Source organism: Schistocerca gregaria, chromosome 7 (genome assembly GCF_023897955.1).
Source record: "Schistocerca gregaria isolate iqSchGreg1 chromosome 7, iqSchGreg1.2, whole genome shotgun sequence".
NCBI lineage: Eukaryota > Metazoa > Arthropoda > Insecta > Orthoptera > Acrididae > Schistocerca > Schistocerca gregaria.
Genome location: NC_064926.1, coordinates 153,640,457 through 153,661,081, shown reverse-complemented (window position 1 = coordinate 153,661,081; position 20,625 = coordinate 153,640,457). Strand labels below are relative to the sequence as shown.

At 42.1% G+C, this 20,625-nt stretch overlaps 1 protein-coding gene across 1 annotated transcript in view; it reads left to right on the top strand.

Annotated features, from left to right (window-relative positions):
- LOC126281605 (trypsin alpha-3-like) overlaps positions 1 to 14,690 on the top strand; it is a 68,064-nt gene extending 53,374 nt beyond the window's left edge. Inside the window, exons 5-6 of the mRNA XM_049980712.1 lie at positions 3,975 to 4,141; positions 14,119 to 14,690. Coding sequence (XP_049836669.1) covers positions 3,975 to 4,141; positions 14,119 to 14,371 — 420 coding nt within the window. The 3' untranslated portion in view covers positions 14,372 to 14,690. The remainder of the gene's footprint in view (positions 1 to 3,974; positions 4,142 to 14,118) is intronic.
- The last annotated feature ends 5,935 nt before the right edge of the window (positions 14,691 to 20,625 follow it).

Here is a 20,625-nt window from a genome sequence, read left to right as displayed (position 1 = left end):
TGTACAGAAGAATGAGTAACACCGGGGATAGGCTATACCCCTGTCTCACTCACTTGTCAACCATTTCATGCTCCTAGACTCTTATAACTGCTACCTTACTCCTACTGAAATAGCTTAATGAATCCTTACAGTCATTCTCTAGCCATTCCTGGTTAGCCCTTGTGCACTCTGTGTCAATCTGATTTTTCTAACGTTTGTATTCCCTTTCGCTTGCTTCATTTTTACACTCATCAGCCAGAACGTTCCGATCACTATCAACTATCGATATAAACCCTGTCCAGGTGACAGCAACTTCAGCTGGCGAGGAATGACTGACTGCTAGTCACACTCACCCACTGTACATGTAATGGTTGGTTCAAATGGCTCTGAGCACTATGGGACTCAACTGCTGTGGTCATCAGTCCCCTAGAACTTGGAACTACTTAAACCTAACTAACCTAAGGACATCACGCACATCCATGCCCGAGGCAGGATTCGAACCTGCGACCGTAGCAGTCCCACGGTTCCGGACTGCGCGCCTAGAACCGCGAGACCACCGCGGCCGGCTGGACATGTAATATTATCGACCATGTTGTCCTTATGTACAATGGGGAAGGCGCGTGATCTGTCTGACGGGGGGCAGACTGCGATGGCCCGGAGGCTCGGCACGAGCATCTCGGAGGCTGCACCACATGGCGGGTGCTCGGCGAGTGTTGTGGTGGGTAGTTTCAACACGTAGCGAAACCAAGGTGAAACCACATCCAGATATCTTAGGGGTTAGGCGGCCACCCTTCATTACAGATATCGGCCGTGGTAGGCTAGGCAGATCGATAAAACAACACAGGTTACGAACTGTGTTGGAACTAACATCAAACTTTAATGCTGAGTGGAGTACAAGTGTGTGTGAACACATAGTGCAACGAGCACTCTAACGGTGAGCCTTAGGCAACTACGACTAAAATGGGCACTTGACCATCGACGCTGGACTTCGGCGCAGTGGTAGAGCGTTTCATGGTATGATGAATCCCGATAGCCACTTCATCATCCCATTGCGAGTGTGCGAATCCGTCGTCTTCCAGGGGAACAGCTCCTTGGCTCCTGTACAGCGGGACGCAAACAAGTTGGCGGCGGCTCCATTATGCTCGGGGGAACACTCTCTTAGGTATCCACCGGTCGAGTGGAACTCGTGCAACGTACCATGTCGGCAGAAAGAGTATCGTATATCGGATGCAGACCAAGTGTACCCCTCCGTGACGATCACGTTTCGTAACGGCCGTGCCATTTTTCAACAAGATAATGCCTCATGGCACGGAAGCAGGTGTGTGATGCTATAATTCGAGGAACTCAATGGCGAGTGCCAATTGATTTTCTGGCTCCCAGCTCGCCACATCTGAACCCGATCGAACACATGTGGGATGTGATTGAACGTGCGTCAAGACTCATCAGCCCGCTCCCCGGAGTTAGGTGAATTGTGTTTTCTTCAACTTTCGTCTTAACTGTCTGCACCACATCGCAATGATGACAGAAAATCTCCCATTTCGCACTTCATCAAAAGCATCAGTAAGGTCGTCTGTAATCACACAGTCCCAATTTATCGTCGTCCCGCCGTTCATGGTGCTTTCTCCATAAACATCACAGCCCACAACGAGTTTCGACCGCTTTCTCATCTTTTGCTATCTGCTCAAAGAATAACGAGTGTGCAAGGCTTGTGTTTTCAATACTTCGTCTGAGGAATCTTGATTAATAACGAATCGCTGCGTGCATGTCTCTCATCCGTACTTCGAGGTAGGCATAAAAAGAGGCGCTTGTGGACAGTCGAAAGGCCTTCAAGCGTAGACTATGTAAGAGGTCCATGATTAGAGAATATGTTGCTAGCGCACTCGAGCAGATGTAATTTCGATGTATTGCTCACGCGCTCCCTGCGACATGCAAGCTATAAGAGAATCTTAGACCAAAGAGCAGTGTTGACTGCAGTAGGAACTTGTGTAGCAGTAGCAGTAAGTAGTTGCTAGGAGTCTGGTGTATCGTGTTGGCTGGGCCGGTCGTGTGCAGTGATGGCGGAGACTGAGCGTTGTAGTATAAGGTAAAACCAGCCTCGCGCATATGTAGTATTGTCATATCAAGTCCCATGTAAATGTTTTTAAAAAAATCGCTTAGTAAGAATCTTTCTCATAAAAAGTAACTTTTGGCAATCATTCATTTCAATTTAAAGAATTTACTAATTTCTCCGATCCTTGGTCATCCCGATTATTGAAAAGATAAATCAGTTCTTTCCTTTTATATAAGACAAATCTATCGGCCAGCATTCCACTTAGCTGCGCCATAGAAAAATTTCTTATAGGAGCAGATATATACGCGTTATCAGGCGACCTAATTATGGTAAGATTTTTCAGTTTATTCAGAATGATGTATCAGGGCCATGACGCTGCACTGCTGACGTCCAAAATTTACCAGGTTAAATTGACAGTCAGTTATTGCAAGGTTATAAGTGAGTCGCAATTTTATTGAGAGATTAGTCGCATTGTATTATTGGTAGGTTACGGAATTTATCTGTGGGAGGTTACGCTGAATGCTATAAATAATTATATTTCTTACTGTTACGGAAATTATTTTGTAGAGAGGTTCCAACTACAATCCGCAGACTTACAGCGACCATCCTGATTTTTTTTTAAAATGAATATAATGACTTTAAGGATAATGCGATCTTTGCCACTGAAAATGGTGTAAAAACAGATAAAATTACTTTAGTGTCAGTTCTGCATCTACAGACAGCATTCTTAGCCGTAGAGCTCTATAGATGCTTGCTGCACTGATATCACAGAAAAACTCCGAGTCACTCTATCCCTTGTCTTAATTCCACTGTTAGTCAAGATTACTCATAGCAACTGTTACACATTAGTTATTGTTCATCAGATACTGAGGCAATTCTATGACCAGTTTAGCGAAGCTTTCTGCAATCACTTACGTATACGGCGATGGGCAGCATGGGCGTCATGGAGATGGTGGAGAAACGTAAGTTGCAGACGCTTAAAGATAGACGTAAATTAACTCTAGAAAGACTGCTTACACAGATACGAGAAGTAACTTTAATTGATGAACATAGGAACGTAGTACAATTCCGTATCGCTCTCTTAAAGACTGCAAAGACAAGATACATTACTTAAAGCATTCACAGAAGCATCTAAGATATCATTCTTTCTACTCTCCATAGTGATTCCTGAGCTTTATAACATCCCTTATCCAGTGCGGAAACAATTACATCGGTCAGCCCATCCCCTCCCCCTTTCCGACCGCTGTGCAGAACATCAACGGCATATTATAAATCGAGAACTGAAGAAATCTGCAGTTACTGAGCACAGCGATAGAAATAAGTACAAAACGTTGTATAAAAAGACAAAAGCATTGTCCCAGCTTCCTAATTATTGGGATTCTGTAATTAAAGAGCCTGTAGAAATAAGAATATATGCCAGGAGAATTTCAGCGTGACAGCGGATATAATCTTGGCGGGGCATGGAAGCGAGCTGTCGGTACATGAAAGATGCAGAGATATTATTCGCAATGTTTACAGACCTTCAGTTGCTCCTAACGAAGACAAAAGTGGTAGTCGTCGAAGGCTCGAGGTTTCACCCTGAATTGACGTGGGAAGACGTCCGACAATATTTTATACGACAGTACCATCGCGAAAGACTTTGTTCTCAACTTTTTGCGAATATTTTATGTTACGACTTTCAGTTAATTATTTCAGCTAAACCATGGATTGGTCGGGAAACTGAGAACTACTAACATTGTGAACATGAAATTCAACACAAGTTATATCTTGTAATACAGCAAAAACTAATCATATAATGCGAGGCCTTCCTTACGTGAGGGAACTGCCTACACACCCATATCCAGTGGTGACCCGTTCATTTCGGCAGTTTCGTCCTGAAATAAGCATGTGCTTAAGCGCTGCTCGCACCAGACTATGAACCAACTGTTTACCTGCTGTCCCGCAGGTAGATTCGGCTTTCAAGCTCGGACGGCTGGCGCGGCCCCTTCCTCTGGCCAGGACGGAGCCCCTAACTGGAGCCGTCGCTGTGCAGACTGGTTGGGGATCCGGTGCTGGACAACCGCGCCTCATGTCTGACAGACTGCTGGTGGACACTCTGCAGGTAGCCAACAGGTGAGTTCTCTTCGTTCTGGCTGCTGTCTTACAGAGATGTTTCCCAAGTATAATAAAAACCTCAAATGTACGACGGGCGTTCAATAAGTAATTAAAGGCTTTTTTTCTGAGGATACCAATACACCATATCATTGCCCATTCTTTTGGCTACAAAATTATATTTTAGAATACACTCTCCGTTCAATGCGACTGGCCTTACGCCACCTTACCAGGCTGGTATATTTAAACCAACAACTTGCTGCATCAGTATCCACCCCATCTCCATGTACCACTTCCCGTGGAATGAATACTTCATCGGGGCAAATTGATGTAAGTTCAAAGGTGTGAGGTCTGGGCAGGAGGGCGGATGAGGAAGAAATGGAGCTTTGTGAGCTCCTGCGTGTAAACCCTGCCAACAGAGACGTACAGTGGAGCAGTGAGGTGTTTCATTGTGATACGTCAATCATCTCGAATGAGAATGTCCGCAAGTTCCAACATTACAGGAGCCACAGTTGGCTGTGGCCAGCCAGCACGCGCGAGATCAGACAGGTTTGTGCTACCTTGTTGCAATGGTGTCAGGCGCGTCACCCTACGACTCACCATGCTTTTGTTTACTGCCAAGTTTCCCTAGGTGCCTATGAATATCTGGAAACTCAGTGACGACTCTCTGATTGGACCATACCACCGTTACAGACGCCATTCTGAAGGCTACTTATATCTGAACTTTTAGAGGTTGAAACGGGAATATCCCATGATGTCCCACGTAAATACCATGTTCTTCGACTTCCTTATGGCATTCGACACAGGTCTGTACTGCCGCCTAGTGAACAAAATATAAACCTATGAATACAAAGTCAGCCCTGTGATAGTATATAGTTATAGCTAAGCGAGCACACCATGTCATTCTGAGCTGAGATAAGTCTTAAAACGTAAAGGTAACTTCGGGCGTGCCCCAAGGGAGTTTTACAAGCCTATTATTTATCACTATATATGTATGTGTATGCATACCAGCTGCCTCTCCTACGGATCCTAAGGCACACTTCGCCGGCGATTCGGCAGATAGTTTAGTCTTTGCAACGTGGACTGGAGTCGACTCAAACATATCCTGTCCACCACATTTTTCCTATGACTATCAGCGTCGGTCAGCTCCAATCACAAACTATGAGAGTTATCTAAATAAAAATAGGGACCACAGTCCTCTGTTCAAATGCTTCAAATGGCTCTGAGCACTAAGGGACTTAACATCTTAGGTCATCAGTCCCCTAGAACTTAGAACATCTTAAACCTAACTAACCTAAGGACATCACACAACACCCAGCCATCACGAGGCAGAGAAAATCCCTGACCCCGCCGGGAATCGAACCCAGGCGTGGGAAGCGAGAACGCTACCGCACGACCACGAGATGCGCGCAGTCCTCTGTTTATGACTGTAAGTGTGAGTTGTGATAATAAAAGAACTGATGTAAAGAAACTTGTACAGTCGCAATATGAAGCCCAGGCTGCACTGTAATACTAATTATTCGTCATTATGAAAGGGGAAGTATTTCATACTGTACAAGTTAGTAATCTGACTGCAAGAGCTTTGAGCAGTATAAATGCCTGAATAACTTGAACGTGAAACCTGTGGTAATGGGCTTTGTACAAATTACATCACAAAAACTGTCTCTGAATAACGTAAGTAGGCCCTGATTGAATAAATAACATTCTCTTCTTACCTTTATTCTGCGCAAATTTGGACAACGCGTTGCAGTACCGTTCTGCATTGCGCGCCGCTATGCTAAAGCTGCAAATTACTATATCTACACACAGAGACACTCTAGAGGTGCATTGAGTTCTCTGTTAATTCCAAATCGAACTGTTTATGTAACATACTTGGTTGGATCACGCATTAAAAAGAACTGTAAGAGAAAGGCTGGTAAGAAAATGAAATACGCTCATAAATGATAACACTATGTTCTTTTTGTATATTGAGAAAAATTGCTCAAGGCAGATTTTAAATTTAATGAACTTCTCAACATTTAAACAATACACTTTCTGTGGTGTGCGTACTGTAAGACCTTCGGTACACACACCATCAGATTATTTGACTTGTCGCTCCAACGAAGTAGGAGAGTGTCAGCAATATGTCTCGTGGTCTTATCGTGGCGTGTTTATCTTCTGCCGTTAGGTCAGACGATAGAGATGCCACTTGCACGCTTAGAGTAGCAGACTGACGGTGACCAACTTTAAACAGAACTTGATTAATTTTTAGACACATTTATTAAAATAATGACAAGCATAAAAATTACTTAACTTGGTTCTGGATGCTATTTACAATTGACCATCTGAAGTTCCTTTGGTATTGGTACGTTAATCTTTTTCTCACATATATCTGATACTTGAGAAAGTGTCTATACATTTATCTTCATGGCTATGTACAGGAATATGATAATCTTATTAGGCGCTGACTGAAACTTGACTATAGACTGATGCAGGCTAATGCAGACTGACTGCACACTCCTTATCATACCTCGAGGGTTCATGTATCACTGCGCGAGTGTGATCCGCGAGGAGGAAAGGTCTTACGTTAGCAGCAATCTCATTGGCTGCGTTAGGTATTAATACGCGGATCGGCGGAAGCCGAATTTGGTCCGTCTCTAAGGCAGCGCCATCTCGTAGTGCGGAGATGGACGAGCGCTGCGCCTGCGCTGTTGTGCTTAGCGGGGCGCGCTCTAGTGGGAAAGTTGTGTACGCGCTGACTACGCGGAACTATGTACACAACACTTTCCTGTCTCTCAAATCAAACAACTTCCAGTACAATAATCACGTTAGTTCGATGGCGCAGCAATAGTGAAAAAAAAAGTGACATCATTATTGTCTTTACATGACATTCCACTTGATTTATTCCTCCACAAATCAGTTTCATAACCTTCCTCACTTGCCTAACACAAACACAGCCGACCCTCGACAGCTCTCTCTACCAAAGCTAAACATTGTCTGCTCCACTACGCCCTCGCGTAGCTCAAAGATACGTAACTTCTACGATACAGCTTACAACATCGCTGCTCGCTCACAATCGATTCAGATGCCAAAAATTCATATACCAAAACTACACATGAAACCTATCAACTAAATGAATCAAAGAAGAATTTGACGAGTCCCTTCAACAGAGTGGTCCCAAATTAGTCTAGTGTGTTATTCGTTTAAGTGATATGTATTAAAAGGCGTCATAGAAAAGAATAGTAAGAACTCCAGCAAAGAATGAACAGCGCTTCTGCACGGTGGTAACAGGTATCACGAGCCAAGGCGGTGCTGTCATTGCGGAAGTATTGATTAATCTTCTGCTTTACTGTAACACATCGATAAACGGAATATCGCACGGGACTAATTGGATCCGATATATTGAAAGGGCGCGTAAAATTCCATTTAAAAAATCATTCTGTTTGTAACGGAAACAGACGTTTCCATCGACGTTTGGCGTCGCATGAAAAACGTGATGAACAGCGTCTGAGGCAGAGCTTTTGCTGTGGAAGTTATTTAGAATATCAGGTTCCCAGGAAAACATCTGACTACGCAGACTGCTCATCTTTTTACAAAAAACCTATGGGTCGTTCGGGGGATAATTGCTTAGTTTCGTTGTCAGACTGAGAGTTCTGACTGCCAGAGCTGCTAGTATGGCACCTGCCTGGTGTGATGCTCGAAAGACCATTCAAACTTTGCCAAAAGGGTTCCCTGAAGACGGAAAACGCTATCTTGTTAAAAATTACTAACTTCTCAATTAATTGGAAATACGATCAGTACAAATTACGAAACCAATTACACTCAGAGTTAATGGTGGAGCGGTAACGGGTTCATTAGAAAGTGGAGCATACATGTGATTTATACGCCACATATAATGCTTCTTTCAAAACACTTATACGTTATCCAAGAAGACTGAACTGTCTGTTCTCAGTTTCCACAGTTCTGTCTAAGAATCCTGCAAACTCGGTTCGCTAGACAAACAGTCAAACAACTCGTATTAATGAACTTTTGTTTTGAGAAGTCAATACAAATACTTAACTTTGATAGATGTGTCGCAAACAAATGGCGACATACAAAATAATCGATCTTCTTCAGAACAAGCAAACACATGTCTGTGCTATGTAGAGATTGCTAATGATAGAGGATAAAATGCGTCGGCTAACGAAGTGGCTAACATTGAAGCTGCTATCAAAGTGGGCTGTCACCAGTCTGACGCGGCGCTAACGTCGTCTTCACCTAAGGGCCACTGCTGTAGCGTTGTCGTCCTGGAAGGAGGTCGGTCAGTCTGTGATTGCCTGACCTCTTCTCACAGCGCTCTCTTCCCTGTCGTTCCCGACCGGCGTGCTGGCGGTGATTTCACAATGTAACGATAAGTAAACGTACTAGCGATCCCAATTACCTTCGGAAAATTTCTAAGAAGATGATTTTGATAGCTGTCTCATTTCTATTAAATATTACTGAATACCTTAACACTAAAAAACGATAAAAACTGTGTGTTGTTCTTACTGTAGTACTAATCCAGAGACTGGTTTAATGCAGTTCTCCAAACTACTCTATCCCACGCAAGCCTCTTCATCTCCGACTACGTACTGCAACCTACATTCTTCTGAACCTGCACACTGTATTGGTCTCCGTGTACGATTTTTACCCTCCACGCTTCCCTCCAGTACTAAATTCGTCATTTCGTCATGCCACAGAATGTGTCCTACCGACCGATCCCCTCTTCTAGTCGAGTCGTGCCACAAATTCATCTTCTCCCCAGTTCTATGCAAAACCTCTTTATTAGTTACGTGATCTACCCATGTAATCTTCAGCATTCTTCTGTAGCAACTCATTTCAAAGGCTTATATTCTCTTCCTGTCTAAACTGTCTATCGTCCATGTTTCATTTCAATAAATGACCACACTCCATACAAATACTTTCAGAACAGATTTCCTGACACTTATATCTATACTAGGTGTTAACAAATTTCTCTTCTTCACAAACGCTTTTCTTACCATTGCCGATCTACATTTTATATCCTCTCTACTTCGACCATCGTAAGTTATTTTTCTGGCCAAATAGTAAAACTTATATACTACTTTAAGTATTTCATTTCTTAAACTAATTCCCTCGGCATCACCTGATTTAATTCGACTGCATTTTAGTATCCTCGTTTTTCTTTTGTTGATGTTTAGCTTATATTATCCCTTTCCATTCCGTTCGACTGCTCTTCCAAGTCCTTTGATATCTCTGACAGAATTACAATATCATCGGCAAACTTCAAAGTTTTTATTTCGTCTCACTGGACTTTAATTTCTACTCCACTCCAAATTTTTCTTTTGTTCCCTTCACTGTTTGTTCAACGTACAGACTGAATAACATACTGGGAAGCCTACAACACTGCTTCACTCCCTTCTCAATTACTGCCCCCTTTTCAACCCCTCGACCGTTATAGCTGCCATTTGATTTCCGTACAAATTGTAAATAGCCTTTCTCTCCCTCTGTTTTATCCCTACAACCTTTATAATTTGAAAGAGAGTATTCCAAACAAAATTTTCTAAAGCTTTCTGTAAGTCTACCACTGCCTACTGCTATAACCAAAGGTCTGCTTTTCCTTAACCTATCTTCAATGAAAAATGGTAGGCTTCATATGGTCTCACGTGTTCCTACATTTCTCCAGAATCCAAACCGATCTTGCCCAGAGTCGGCTTCAAACAGTTTTTCCATTCGTCTGTAAAGAATTCGTGTTAGTATTTTGCAACCATGATTTACTGTACTGATAGTTCGATGAATTCTACATCTATCAGCACCAGCTTTCTTTAGAATTGGTATTATTATTTGCTTCTTGAAATACGAGGGTATTTCGCCTGTATCTTACATCTTCCTCATCACATGGAAGACTTGCCGCGGCTGACTCTCTCAAGGCTATCTCTAATTCTAACGGAATGTTCTCAATTCCTGGGGCCTTGTTTCGACTTAGGTCTTTTAGTGCACGTCAGATTCTTCACGCGGTATCATATCTTCCATCTCCATCTACGTCCTCTTGCATTTCCACAATATTGCCGTCAAGTACATCTCCCTTCTATACACCCTCTATACAAACCTTCCACCTTTCTGTTTTCCCTTCCCTGCTTATCACTGGTTTTCCATCTGCTTTGAAACATTTGAAATCCAATAACAGATTAAAGCGTCAAGACTATAAACAAACAGCTTTGTTTCAAACATCATTGAGGGCCACTGGCACTTGACACAGTTTAACAAATGCAATTAATTAATAAACAATGAAACACACTATTGTCGAGCCTTTCCAGTACCTTAAACTACCAAACTGTGCTCTTGAGAACTCCCTCTGACGGTCATGTAGACGCTGTAGTATAAAAAAGGTCTACCTTTAAATTTCCTATAAAAACAGAACAATACTATAATGCGCCCATTTGAGCAAGGTGAAATATTCAGTCGAAAAGTGACTAAAAATGATTATAAAATAATTTAAACGATAGCTCTGACCGTAAAAATTTTCACAATTACACTCTGTAATGAGAACGGTAGATGAAAAGCTCAGAAGCCCAGGATTATCTTAAGGGAAGCTCCTACGTGCTACCCAAAGCAGTCTAAATTACTAACAGTTTAGTACAGATTATTTAGAACAACTGTTTGGAGAATGAAGATCAATATGTTAATCGGCAACCCAAAAGTTGTGTTAAGCCATATCAGCCACAAATTTGGTAAGACACTTACCCCGGTATTTACAGCTGCGCTAGATGTGGTATAAGAACTTGCCCACATCAAGAGAGTCGCACCTCAGTAAAACACACACACACACACACACACGTATTAGCCACAGACACGGAATGCGCCATATTGCAGAACACCACAGTCTTCAGCCGGCGAGCCTATGTACACAAACCACGAACTCTTCGTGTTTTTAGCTCAGGAGTGTGCTAGTAGTACAGTTCACAGCTGACATCCTCCTGCTAGTGTAACCTGCACAGTTAATGTTTACTGAGGTGTCGCCTCACACACGGCCGCCGCTACTTCCTTGTAAAGCCGTCCTCACACGGGACGAGACTGCAACGTTGACGTGGACGCGCACGGTAAACCCACCTGGGCGGACATGTTAGTTAACGTGATTTGGGAATGTAGCGCTCTACAGGTGCATCCGTCCATTAAATCTGGCTCCGAAACCACACAGTTTGTCCATGAAAGTGGACGCGCGTAAAACTGCTGCGTTAGCTCAGTTAAAACGCAACATTTCCTCCCTTGTCCACAAGCTAGTCATGTTGTTCTGTCTGTGGCGTACATAAATAAAAATTCAAACACGTTATAAGACAAAAAGGAAGTTCCACATCCAATGAGTAAGAACATCAGCTAGTAAAACTTCACAAAAACGGACATTATCACTCCTGAGAGAAAGCGAACTTATAATTAGGTAGTATCGAACACTACAGAACATATGTTTAGTACTTTGTTAAGAAAGTCACACGGCCTATCAGAAACGCAGAGGTGGGGAAAACTGAATTCAAAAAGACGCGAATCAGCTACACTTCAATTACTATTAGTCTTCCACTCTTAAGCTTATAGCAATTAATGGAAGAGAAATTTGTACCAGACTCGTTACGCTTTTATTTACAAGCAACTTCTTTGGTCATTCTGCAAAATGGATGTGTGCGTTTCAACATTTTTATTCGCTTAGGATTAAAACTACTTGTTCCCTCTTTGTTACCATATGAAATAAACTTCGCTGCACATTTAAACGAGACAGTTTTTCTCTTTTTGCACGTTTTCTTACTTAGTGCATATGTTTCTTTCGACATTAACCTCTGTTTACAGAGAGAGAAGAAGCAGTGACTTGGAGAATATGTAAAGAAGAGTCAGATGTACTGTAAGTAAATTACACACCAACTTTATAAACAAATTGCTGTTTTTAATCCAAAACAACCATATATGTACAAACAGAAATGAATACAGAAGACACTTTGTAAATAAAAGCGGAACGCATCTGAGGTAAAATTTTCTTTAATTAAATGCAGCAAGCTTATGGCGGAGAAACCAATAGTAACAGATTTTAACAGCTGCGGCAGAAGATGGCCATGATAGCAAAGAGCTACACTTTGTATCCCAATTCGGTATCTCTACCAGCTACACTACGCTGAACTTCGACGGCTAATTACCTGGTATATTACTTACGAGCTTCTGAAGGTCGTGTCTAATCGCGGATATGTTATTAAATGACCTTTAAACATAAAAAAGTACCATGAACGAGGAGTTTTTAATGAATATCCAAATTGCCGTTGCCTCTGAACTTCGTACTTTCATAACACTCTAGTTGTAACATGAAAATAACTAGACGTGAACATTTATTAACCATCTGCATAATATTTCCCGGAATTGTATTACAACCAATCGTTCCAATGACAGCGTTATTTCGAGAGAACCTCAGTCTACTGATGCCTAGCAAACAGCATGTGGTCATAGTGTGCAAGTTATCGCATAAAATCTACCAAATTTGGACTTCACCTGAATGAGACAAATACACAGTGGTGTCTCGCAATTTCTGCTCGTGACGTTGTCAGTGTTCTTACCAATTACTGGTTCATCCTTTTCTAACACATACCCGAAATATCTCAGGACTTATTTTGCTTGTCACGCTAGGAAGTTGCTTCTCAACGTGAAATAACACGAAGTGACAAAACAGCTAACTCTTCCCGTGTGAGGACGGCTTTCCTTGCGTCTTCGCGGATGCAATTTATGTTACTTTGCCGCGTGCAGAGTCAAAGACGAGCTATCGATAGTCACGGCTTGATTAACTCATGTGGGACTACGGTTGATATCCACTAATCTGAAATTAACCTAATTGCTTTTTATTTTCGAGTTGAGCCTCTATGGATTGGGTGGTAACAACCAAATTTATTTTAGTGTCTAGGTCTTGTTCTTGTTCCAGCTTTGACTTCCTGCAAGAACCTACTGACCCACCAGGAAGTGCCTGTTTATGCTCCTCGGATAATGGTCCTCAGCGTCTTTAGGACGTAGATGCCACTTTAAAACGTTGGTAGTTGTTCACCAATCTTCTAAATTTTTTCCTGTCAGGAATTTCTCTTTCTTCGATTCCGATCTGCCTAAGATCTTTTTCACATTCTTCGAACCTTCTTGGCCTTGTTTTCTTAGTCAGTCACCGTCCATTCCCACGAGACGACCGTAATATAGCAATCGTCGCTTCTTAATGGGTGCTGTGATTGGTTCTGTCCTGCTCTAACCAGTCCTTATTTGCTCTCACTCTCCATTGTCCATCAATCCTTCTATTACCTAGGATGCCCTGTAATATCCTACGCTCTCGCTTTTCCTGCCGTTCAGCTTGACCTTGTCTACTCATTGTCAAAGTTTGGGACGCATATAAGCCCTCAGGTTTTACAACTGTAATATAATGTCGGTACTTGGCCCCTACACTCATAGACTTTTTGCTATAGGTACTCTTCGTCAGGTGTCATGCTTGGTCTAACTTCCTCATCCTGGCATTAATTGCTTCTTCTTCTAATCCATTCTCCTGGATGACTTCACCGAGATACCTGACATTAACTCGCCCGAATTTTCCCAGATTGGTGATTATCTATTCAGGTTCATTATAGATGTTCTTCATATATTTTGTCTCTTGAAAAGAGATCTCAAGTCCAACTTTTTCAGCAATTTCTGACAGCCTATGAATGTTGTTGACTGCTGAGTCTATGTCGTTAGCAAAATCGGCCAGGTCATCCGCAAAGGCCACACAGTCATTGTACACCCCTTTGTCCTTAGGACCAAGTCCGAACCGCTCTTCATCTGTTTCTTCTTGGACTAACAACTTTCTCCACTCTCGAATGATCTTTCGCAAGACGCAATTGAAAATTATTTTAATTTTAATGTGACGACAGCAGTTTTTCATCCCTGCAGAGCTGTGGTATTACAAGGGGCAACTACAAACTGAAAATGTAGATCAAGAGACGAAAGACGTCATACGCAGCAACGCGATATTGTCTTTGCAGATCGCTCTGCATGACGAGGTACGCCAAGGTGGGGGAGGTGACGAGGCGGATGCTGTGCGCCGTGGCGGCGGCGGAGTCGGGGGCGGCGTGCAGCGTCGACCCCGGCGGCCCCCTGGTGGCGGACGGGCGACTCATCGGCGTCGTGTCGTGGGCCACCGGCTGCGTGTCCGCCGGACAGCCCGGCGTCTACGCCGACGTGGCGGAGATGGCCGACTGGGTGCTCGAGTACGTCCGCAACTACGACACTGCCTGAAAGCACCAGCCATGCCCGCACCGCATCAACTACCGTCTCAGATATTTCACACTTGTCAGTTTTCCGTCCCTTTCCCTTGCTGTCCACGTCCTGTGCCTTATTCTACACCCCATAACTGTCCACGATCTAGGTGTCGAATGGATGTTACCACAACAACTGTATTGAGACAGTGCGCTTTTAAAGAGAACTTATCTTCATTTCAGTCAATAAGACACATTGACCAGGTTGTGACGTGCATCTACACATGTGACTACCTCATTCACTGTTGTGTCGATAACCGATATTTATGTACAACAATAAAAAATAATACACTTGTTTACCGTACATGATTCTCATGCACACCTGCCCCTCTTTGTCATCATTGCATGCATTCTATATTACTTACCGGCTACAAGGTCACATCATCAACAGGTGCAAGTTGCCTATCTAACTTACAGGGGCAACAGAAATGGCACTTTAGGTTCCTCATATAATTATTGACCACATTTAAAAATTACGATGCTGTCATAATTAACTCACTGACACGAATAATCTTACGTGAAACGTTTAACACAACAAGTCAAGTATTAGAAGCTGTGTATATAACATGAGGCACCATAACTTTCTTTCTTTCTTTTGCTTGCTCCTGTTTTTCTCGCGGATATGCGGGGTCGGAATGGTTAATCGGATGTGGCGATGTTAATGTGAAATGGTGGCTGGATGCCCTTCCTGTCGCCACCCCATACTCCCGGGACGGAATGAGTGTACCCCAATTGTTTGTGACTAGTGTAATGCATGGAATAGTGCGACAGTGTTCAGATGTCTGCCAGCTGTGTAACTGAGGCGGGACGTGGAGACCAGCCCGGTATTCACTTAGGAGGATGTGGGAAACCGCCTAAAAACCACATTCAGGCTGGCCGGCACACTGACTGTCGTCGTTAATACGCCGGGCGGATTCGATCAGGAAGCAGCGCGTTAGGGCTCTCAGGTAACCTGGCGGGTGATGAGGCATCGTAACTCACGGCGCAAAAATCACTCTGACAGAATTCATACAGCGTAATTTCAACCCATTCCGGAACTTTTTCCGGAGACACACTCTTCCCTTTCCACAAAACAATTAGCCAAAAATATTTCTCACTTACTACATATTCGCTGTTTGTACAGTTGAGCCTGAGTATCGAACATAACGTTTTGATTTAGTAAGTGTCAAGTTGGAATCTGAAAAATTGGTAAAACTTATTTTGATATCGACATGCGAAAATTTCGGTACAGGGCAACAGAATTAAGTGAAAATTTTATTTTAAACGGAAATAAGCGGGGCGCACGCTACACGATGTGAAGTCCAGACAAGCCAGTACATCAAATAATTCGCCTGCAAGAAATGAATCAGTTCTCAGTGAAAGTAATATATGCTATCTAATTGCCAAACAAAATGCTTCAGATTAAAATGTTGACTCTCAACATTGCTAATATTTATCTTTACTCTTGTAAGTAGTCATTGTACCGGAACTGTTATTGTAATTAAACAGCAAATGAACATAAAAATTAACGCATCTGACTTTCTGTTAAAACTGCTTGAAAATTCACAAGATAGCAATTTTTTGAAATATTTTAGTGGTTTTAAGCCTCACAAAACCACACTGACAATTACTGTGCCTTACAATGAACATCAACTTTGACGGTAATTAACTTTATTGGCATACCTGTGCGCACGGAAGACTCGTCTGTTCTGCAGCCTGTTATCAGCATGATGCCTTCCATGACTCTTATTTCAAGTATCAGGTAAGTCCATGCGCTTCACATTAAATTCCTACAGCAAACTTTAATCATACGCAATGTCCTAAGAATAACAAACTACACAGTTACTAGTATATGAATAAAAAAACTGTAGTACCTAAAGAGTTGGTTTTATCATTACTAGACTACTACAGTTTCACCAATCCCTTTCCTCAAAATATATTATTACAAAATATCATTTTTAATAATGTTACCCCCACTAATTACACAGCAGACAAGCTTCCTTCCTTTTCAGACAAAGCACTTGGCCTGACTGTCAAATACACACTGCACACTGCTACTCTCTAACTTCCTCTAACCTATTTGCTCTCAAATCACAGAGTTACAAAGAATTTGATTATATCGAAACTACCGCGCGGTGTAGCCACGCGGTCTTGGGTGCCTTGTCAAGGTACGCGTGTCTACCTCCCATCGGAGGTTCGATTCCTCCCTCGGGCATGTGTATGTGTGATGTCCTTAGCATAAGATAGTCTAATTTAGATTAAGTAGTGCGTAAGCCCAGGGACCTATAATCACAGCAGTTTGGTCCCACAGGAACTTAACACAAATTTCCAAAAATATCCATACTACAGAGTTTACATTTATCAAATCGTAACTTCATTCACAGTTACACCCAAAACTCCTTGAAAATCGACATGGTCAATAAGACAGTCCCCTTTAGCAGTATCCAAACACAACACTGAAAGTAACAGTTAAATTGTATGCCACACATAGTTTATAAAAATGATGAGATTAACACGGAGATCAGTGAAACGAAATTTTTACACATGAGGCTTCGATTCTTTAAAGAATTTGGAATGAGGAGATATTGTTACCTACTAATTCTTGATTACAACCATTTCGTGTCTTAGTTTCATGGCTTTCCAGTCGCAGCATGCTGTTCTACTGTCAGGCAATCGACTATCTTCATCTTTGCATAGTTTTCCCCCTTCTCTAACGCACGGTACTTATCACTCACATGTCGTAAAATTGTTTCCCTTTACAATAATTTTGCTACTCTGTAACTGAAACAGCTTAACAAGGACATTTAATTTATGTGTCGTCCATTTTCTAATTGGAGTTCGCGCGTTCATCTGTGTTCATTTATCATAACAATAATCTAATAATGTAATTAACTGTAGCGAAATGTCGAGCCACTGTCTTCTGTTTAAAAGCAATGTGCATGGAATGCAAAATGTGTTCACAGTTTGATCCGTATTTGCAACTATTTCGAGGAGATAATACTTAAAACTCCTGTTCAGTACTACTATAACCATCTGAAAGACAAGTCTCATCGATGGGAGACACTACAAGAAAGACCCAGTGCAGAGCAAAATCGTCGTATTGGAAATCGGAAATTCTCGTTTTCAAAACAACTGCAATAACATAATTCCCTCAACGTAATGATGTTGGTGATAAAAGTAGAGAAATTCGGATTAAAGGAAGCTATACCGCCAATTTCTCATCCTATACATATACATCATTCGTGGATTGAACATGGAATAGAGAATAATTCAAGTACTCCAAATTCCAATCGATACAGACTTCCCAGTGACTTGCGGAGTGCAGGTGTGGTTGCTGTTGCGTATTTGGAACCAATAACCAATACAGCACGAAGACTGGTTAGAGCAGTATAATGCTTTCCTGGGACTGACTTTTTCGCATTTTACTAACTTGTTAAGTGACAGACAGAACGCTATAACATAGCGTAGAAACTTTATAATTTTTACTCAGAAGAAGCATTGTGTGAAATAATCGTTCTGCGGACCTCCAAGACACGAGTAAAAACGTATTCCCATGTTACATATCCATCACGAAAAGGGCAAATAGTCCTTCTTATGGGTGCATTTTACAGAAAAGAAACACACTTAATAATGAAATAAAAATTCCTACTTTAAATCAAAACATTGACTTTTGTCTGACTGGGAAACTGTACATCGAAAAACGTGCTTACATTAGTTATATGAAATGAATGTAGATATGACGTCAGCTTCAGTTTCTAGCCATTGAAAGTGGAGTGATTAGTGGACGTAGAATCTGGTACTGATGAATGGGTGAGAATCTACATCTACATCTACATCTACATCTACATGACTACTCTGCAATTCACATTTAAGTGCTTGGCAGAGGGTTCATCGAACCACAATCATACTATCTCTCTACTATTCCACTCCCGAACAGCGAGCGGGGAAAACGAACACCTAAACCTTTCTGTTCGAGCTCTGATTTCTCCTATTTTATTTTGATGATCATTCCTACCTATGTAGGTTGGGCTCAACAAAATATTTTCGCATTCGGAAGAGAAAGTAGGAGCCTGAAATTTCGTAAAAAGGTCTCGCCGCGACGAAAAACGTCTATGCTTTAATGACTTCCATCCCAACTCGTGTATCATATCTGCCAGACTCTCTCCCCTTTAACGTGATAATACAAAACGAGCTGCCCTTTTTTGCACCCTTTCGATGTCCTCCGTCAATCCCACCTGGTAAGGATCCCACACCGCGCAGCAATATTCTAACAGAGGACGAACGAGTGTAGTGTAAGCTGTCACTTTAGTGGACTTGTTGCATCTTCTAAGTGTCCTGCCAATTAAACGCAACCTTTGGCTCACCTTCCCGACAATATTATCTATGTGGTCCTTCCAAATGAAGTTGTTCGTAATTTTAACACCCAGGTACTTAGTTGAATTGACAGCCTTGAGAATTGTACTATTTATCGAGTAATCGAATTCCAACGGTTTTCTTTAGGAACTCATGTGGATCAACTCACACTTTTCGTTATTTAGCGTCAACTGCCACCTGACACACCACACAGCAATCTTTTCTAAATCGCTTTGCAACTGATACTGGTCTTCGGATGACCTTACTAGACGGTAAATTACAGCATCATCTGCGAACAGTCTAAGCGAACTGCTCAGATTGTCACCCAGGTCATTTATATAGATAAGGAACAGTAGAGGTCCCAGGACGCTTCCCTGAGGAACACCTGATATCACTTCAGTTTTACTCGATGATTTGCCGTCTATTACTACGAACTGCGACCTTCCTGATAGGAAATCACGAATCCAGTCGCACAACTGAGACGATACCCCATAGCTCTGCAGCTTGATTAGAAGTCGCTTATGAGGAACGGTGTCAAAAGCTTTCTGGAAATCTAGAAATACGGAATCAACTTGAGATCCCCTGTCGATAGCGGCCATTACTTCGTGTGAATAAAGAGCTAGCTGCGTTGCACAAGAGCGATGTTTTCTGAAACCATGCTAATTACGTATCAATAGATCGTTCCCTTCGAGGTGATTCATAATGTTTGAATACAGTATATGCTCCAAAACCCTACTGCAAACCGACGTCAATGATATAGGTCTGTAGTTAAATGGATTACTCCTACTACCCTTCTTGAACACTGGTGCGACCTGCGCAATTTTCCAATCTGTAGGTACAGATCTATCGGTGAGCGAGCGGTTGTATATGAGTGCTCAGTAGGGAGCTATAGTATCAGCGTAATCTGAAAGGAACCTAATCGGTATACAATCTGGACCTGAAGACTTACCCGTATCAAGCGATTTGAGTTGCTTCGCAACCCCTAAGGTATCTACTTCTAAGAAACTCATGCTAGCAGATGTTCGTGTTTCAAATTCTGGAATATTCCATTCGTCTTCCCTGGTGAAGGAATTTCGGAAAACTGCGTTCAATAACTCCGCTTTAGCGGCACAGTCGTCGATAACAGTACCATCGGCACTGCGCAGCGAAGGTATTGACTGCGTCTTGCCGCTTGTGTACTTTACATGGCAGGAAAATGGCGGGATCGAATTTGGATCCAGTATTCCTTTTAATAGACCAGTTTATTTTTCCGGTAAGCAGTCGAAATGATACATAGCGTGATATAAACAAACAAGTAACATTCTGAATGGTACTCGAAAAAGTTGTGCATTGCCCAAGTAATCTGATATATAAATACTACACAAAAAGCGTGTAACGTGAAAATACACTGCTTAACACAGTTATAGCATCCCTTCTTCGATACACAGTTTTAAATTCCCATTGGAACGTATAAGTTTTAAATCTGGCTTGAAGATCCCTACAACCTGCAACTGTAATGAACCAAAAGCTTGACGACCTACGATTCACCTTGGGAAAGATTTCAAACAGTAAGGTCAGAGCTCAGAAGTTCATTTGAGGAGAAACGTGGCTTAATGATGTCAGAATGGCACCAGATTTTTATATAATTTTTTTTTTATTGTTATAGAATGTGAAGATGGTCATTGTATGGCGGAAACGGGTTATGACTGTGTAATAAGAATGTGATTGCGTATATAAATAAGCAAAAAAAAATGTACAAACTAATCAATCACTCACTCCCTTGACCAAATGTCGCTTTTTCCGAAATTGTGCCCAGTGTCACCGTGAGCGTGTTACATTATTGGATGGTTGTCGCACCTTCTGCTACCCACATTTTAACCATTCTTTCTTCCGCGATGCAGGTCAGAAACGCAATGCTTTGCA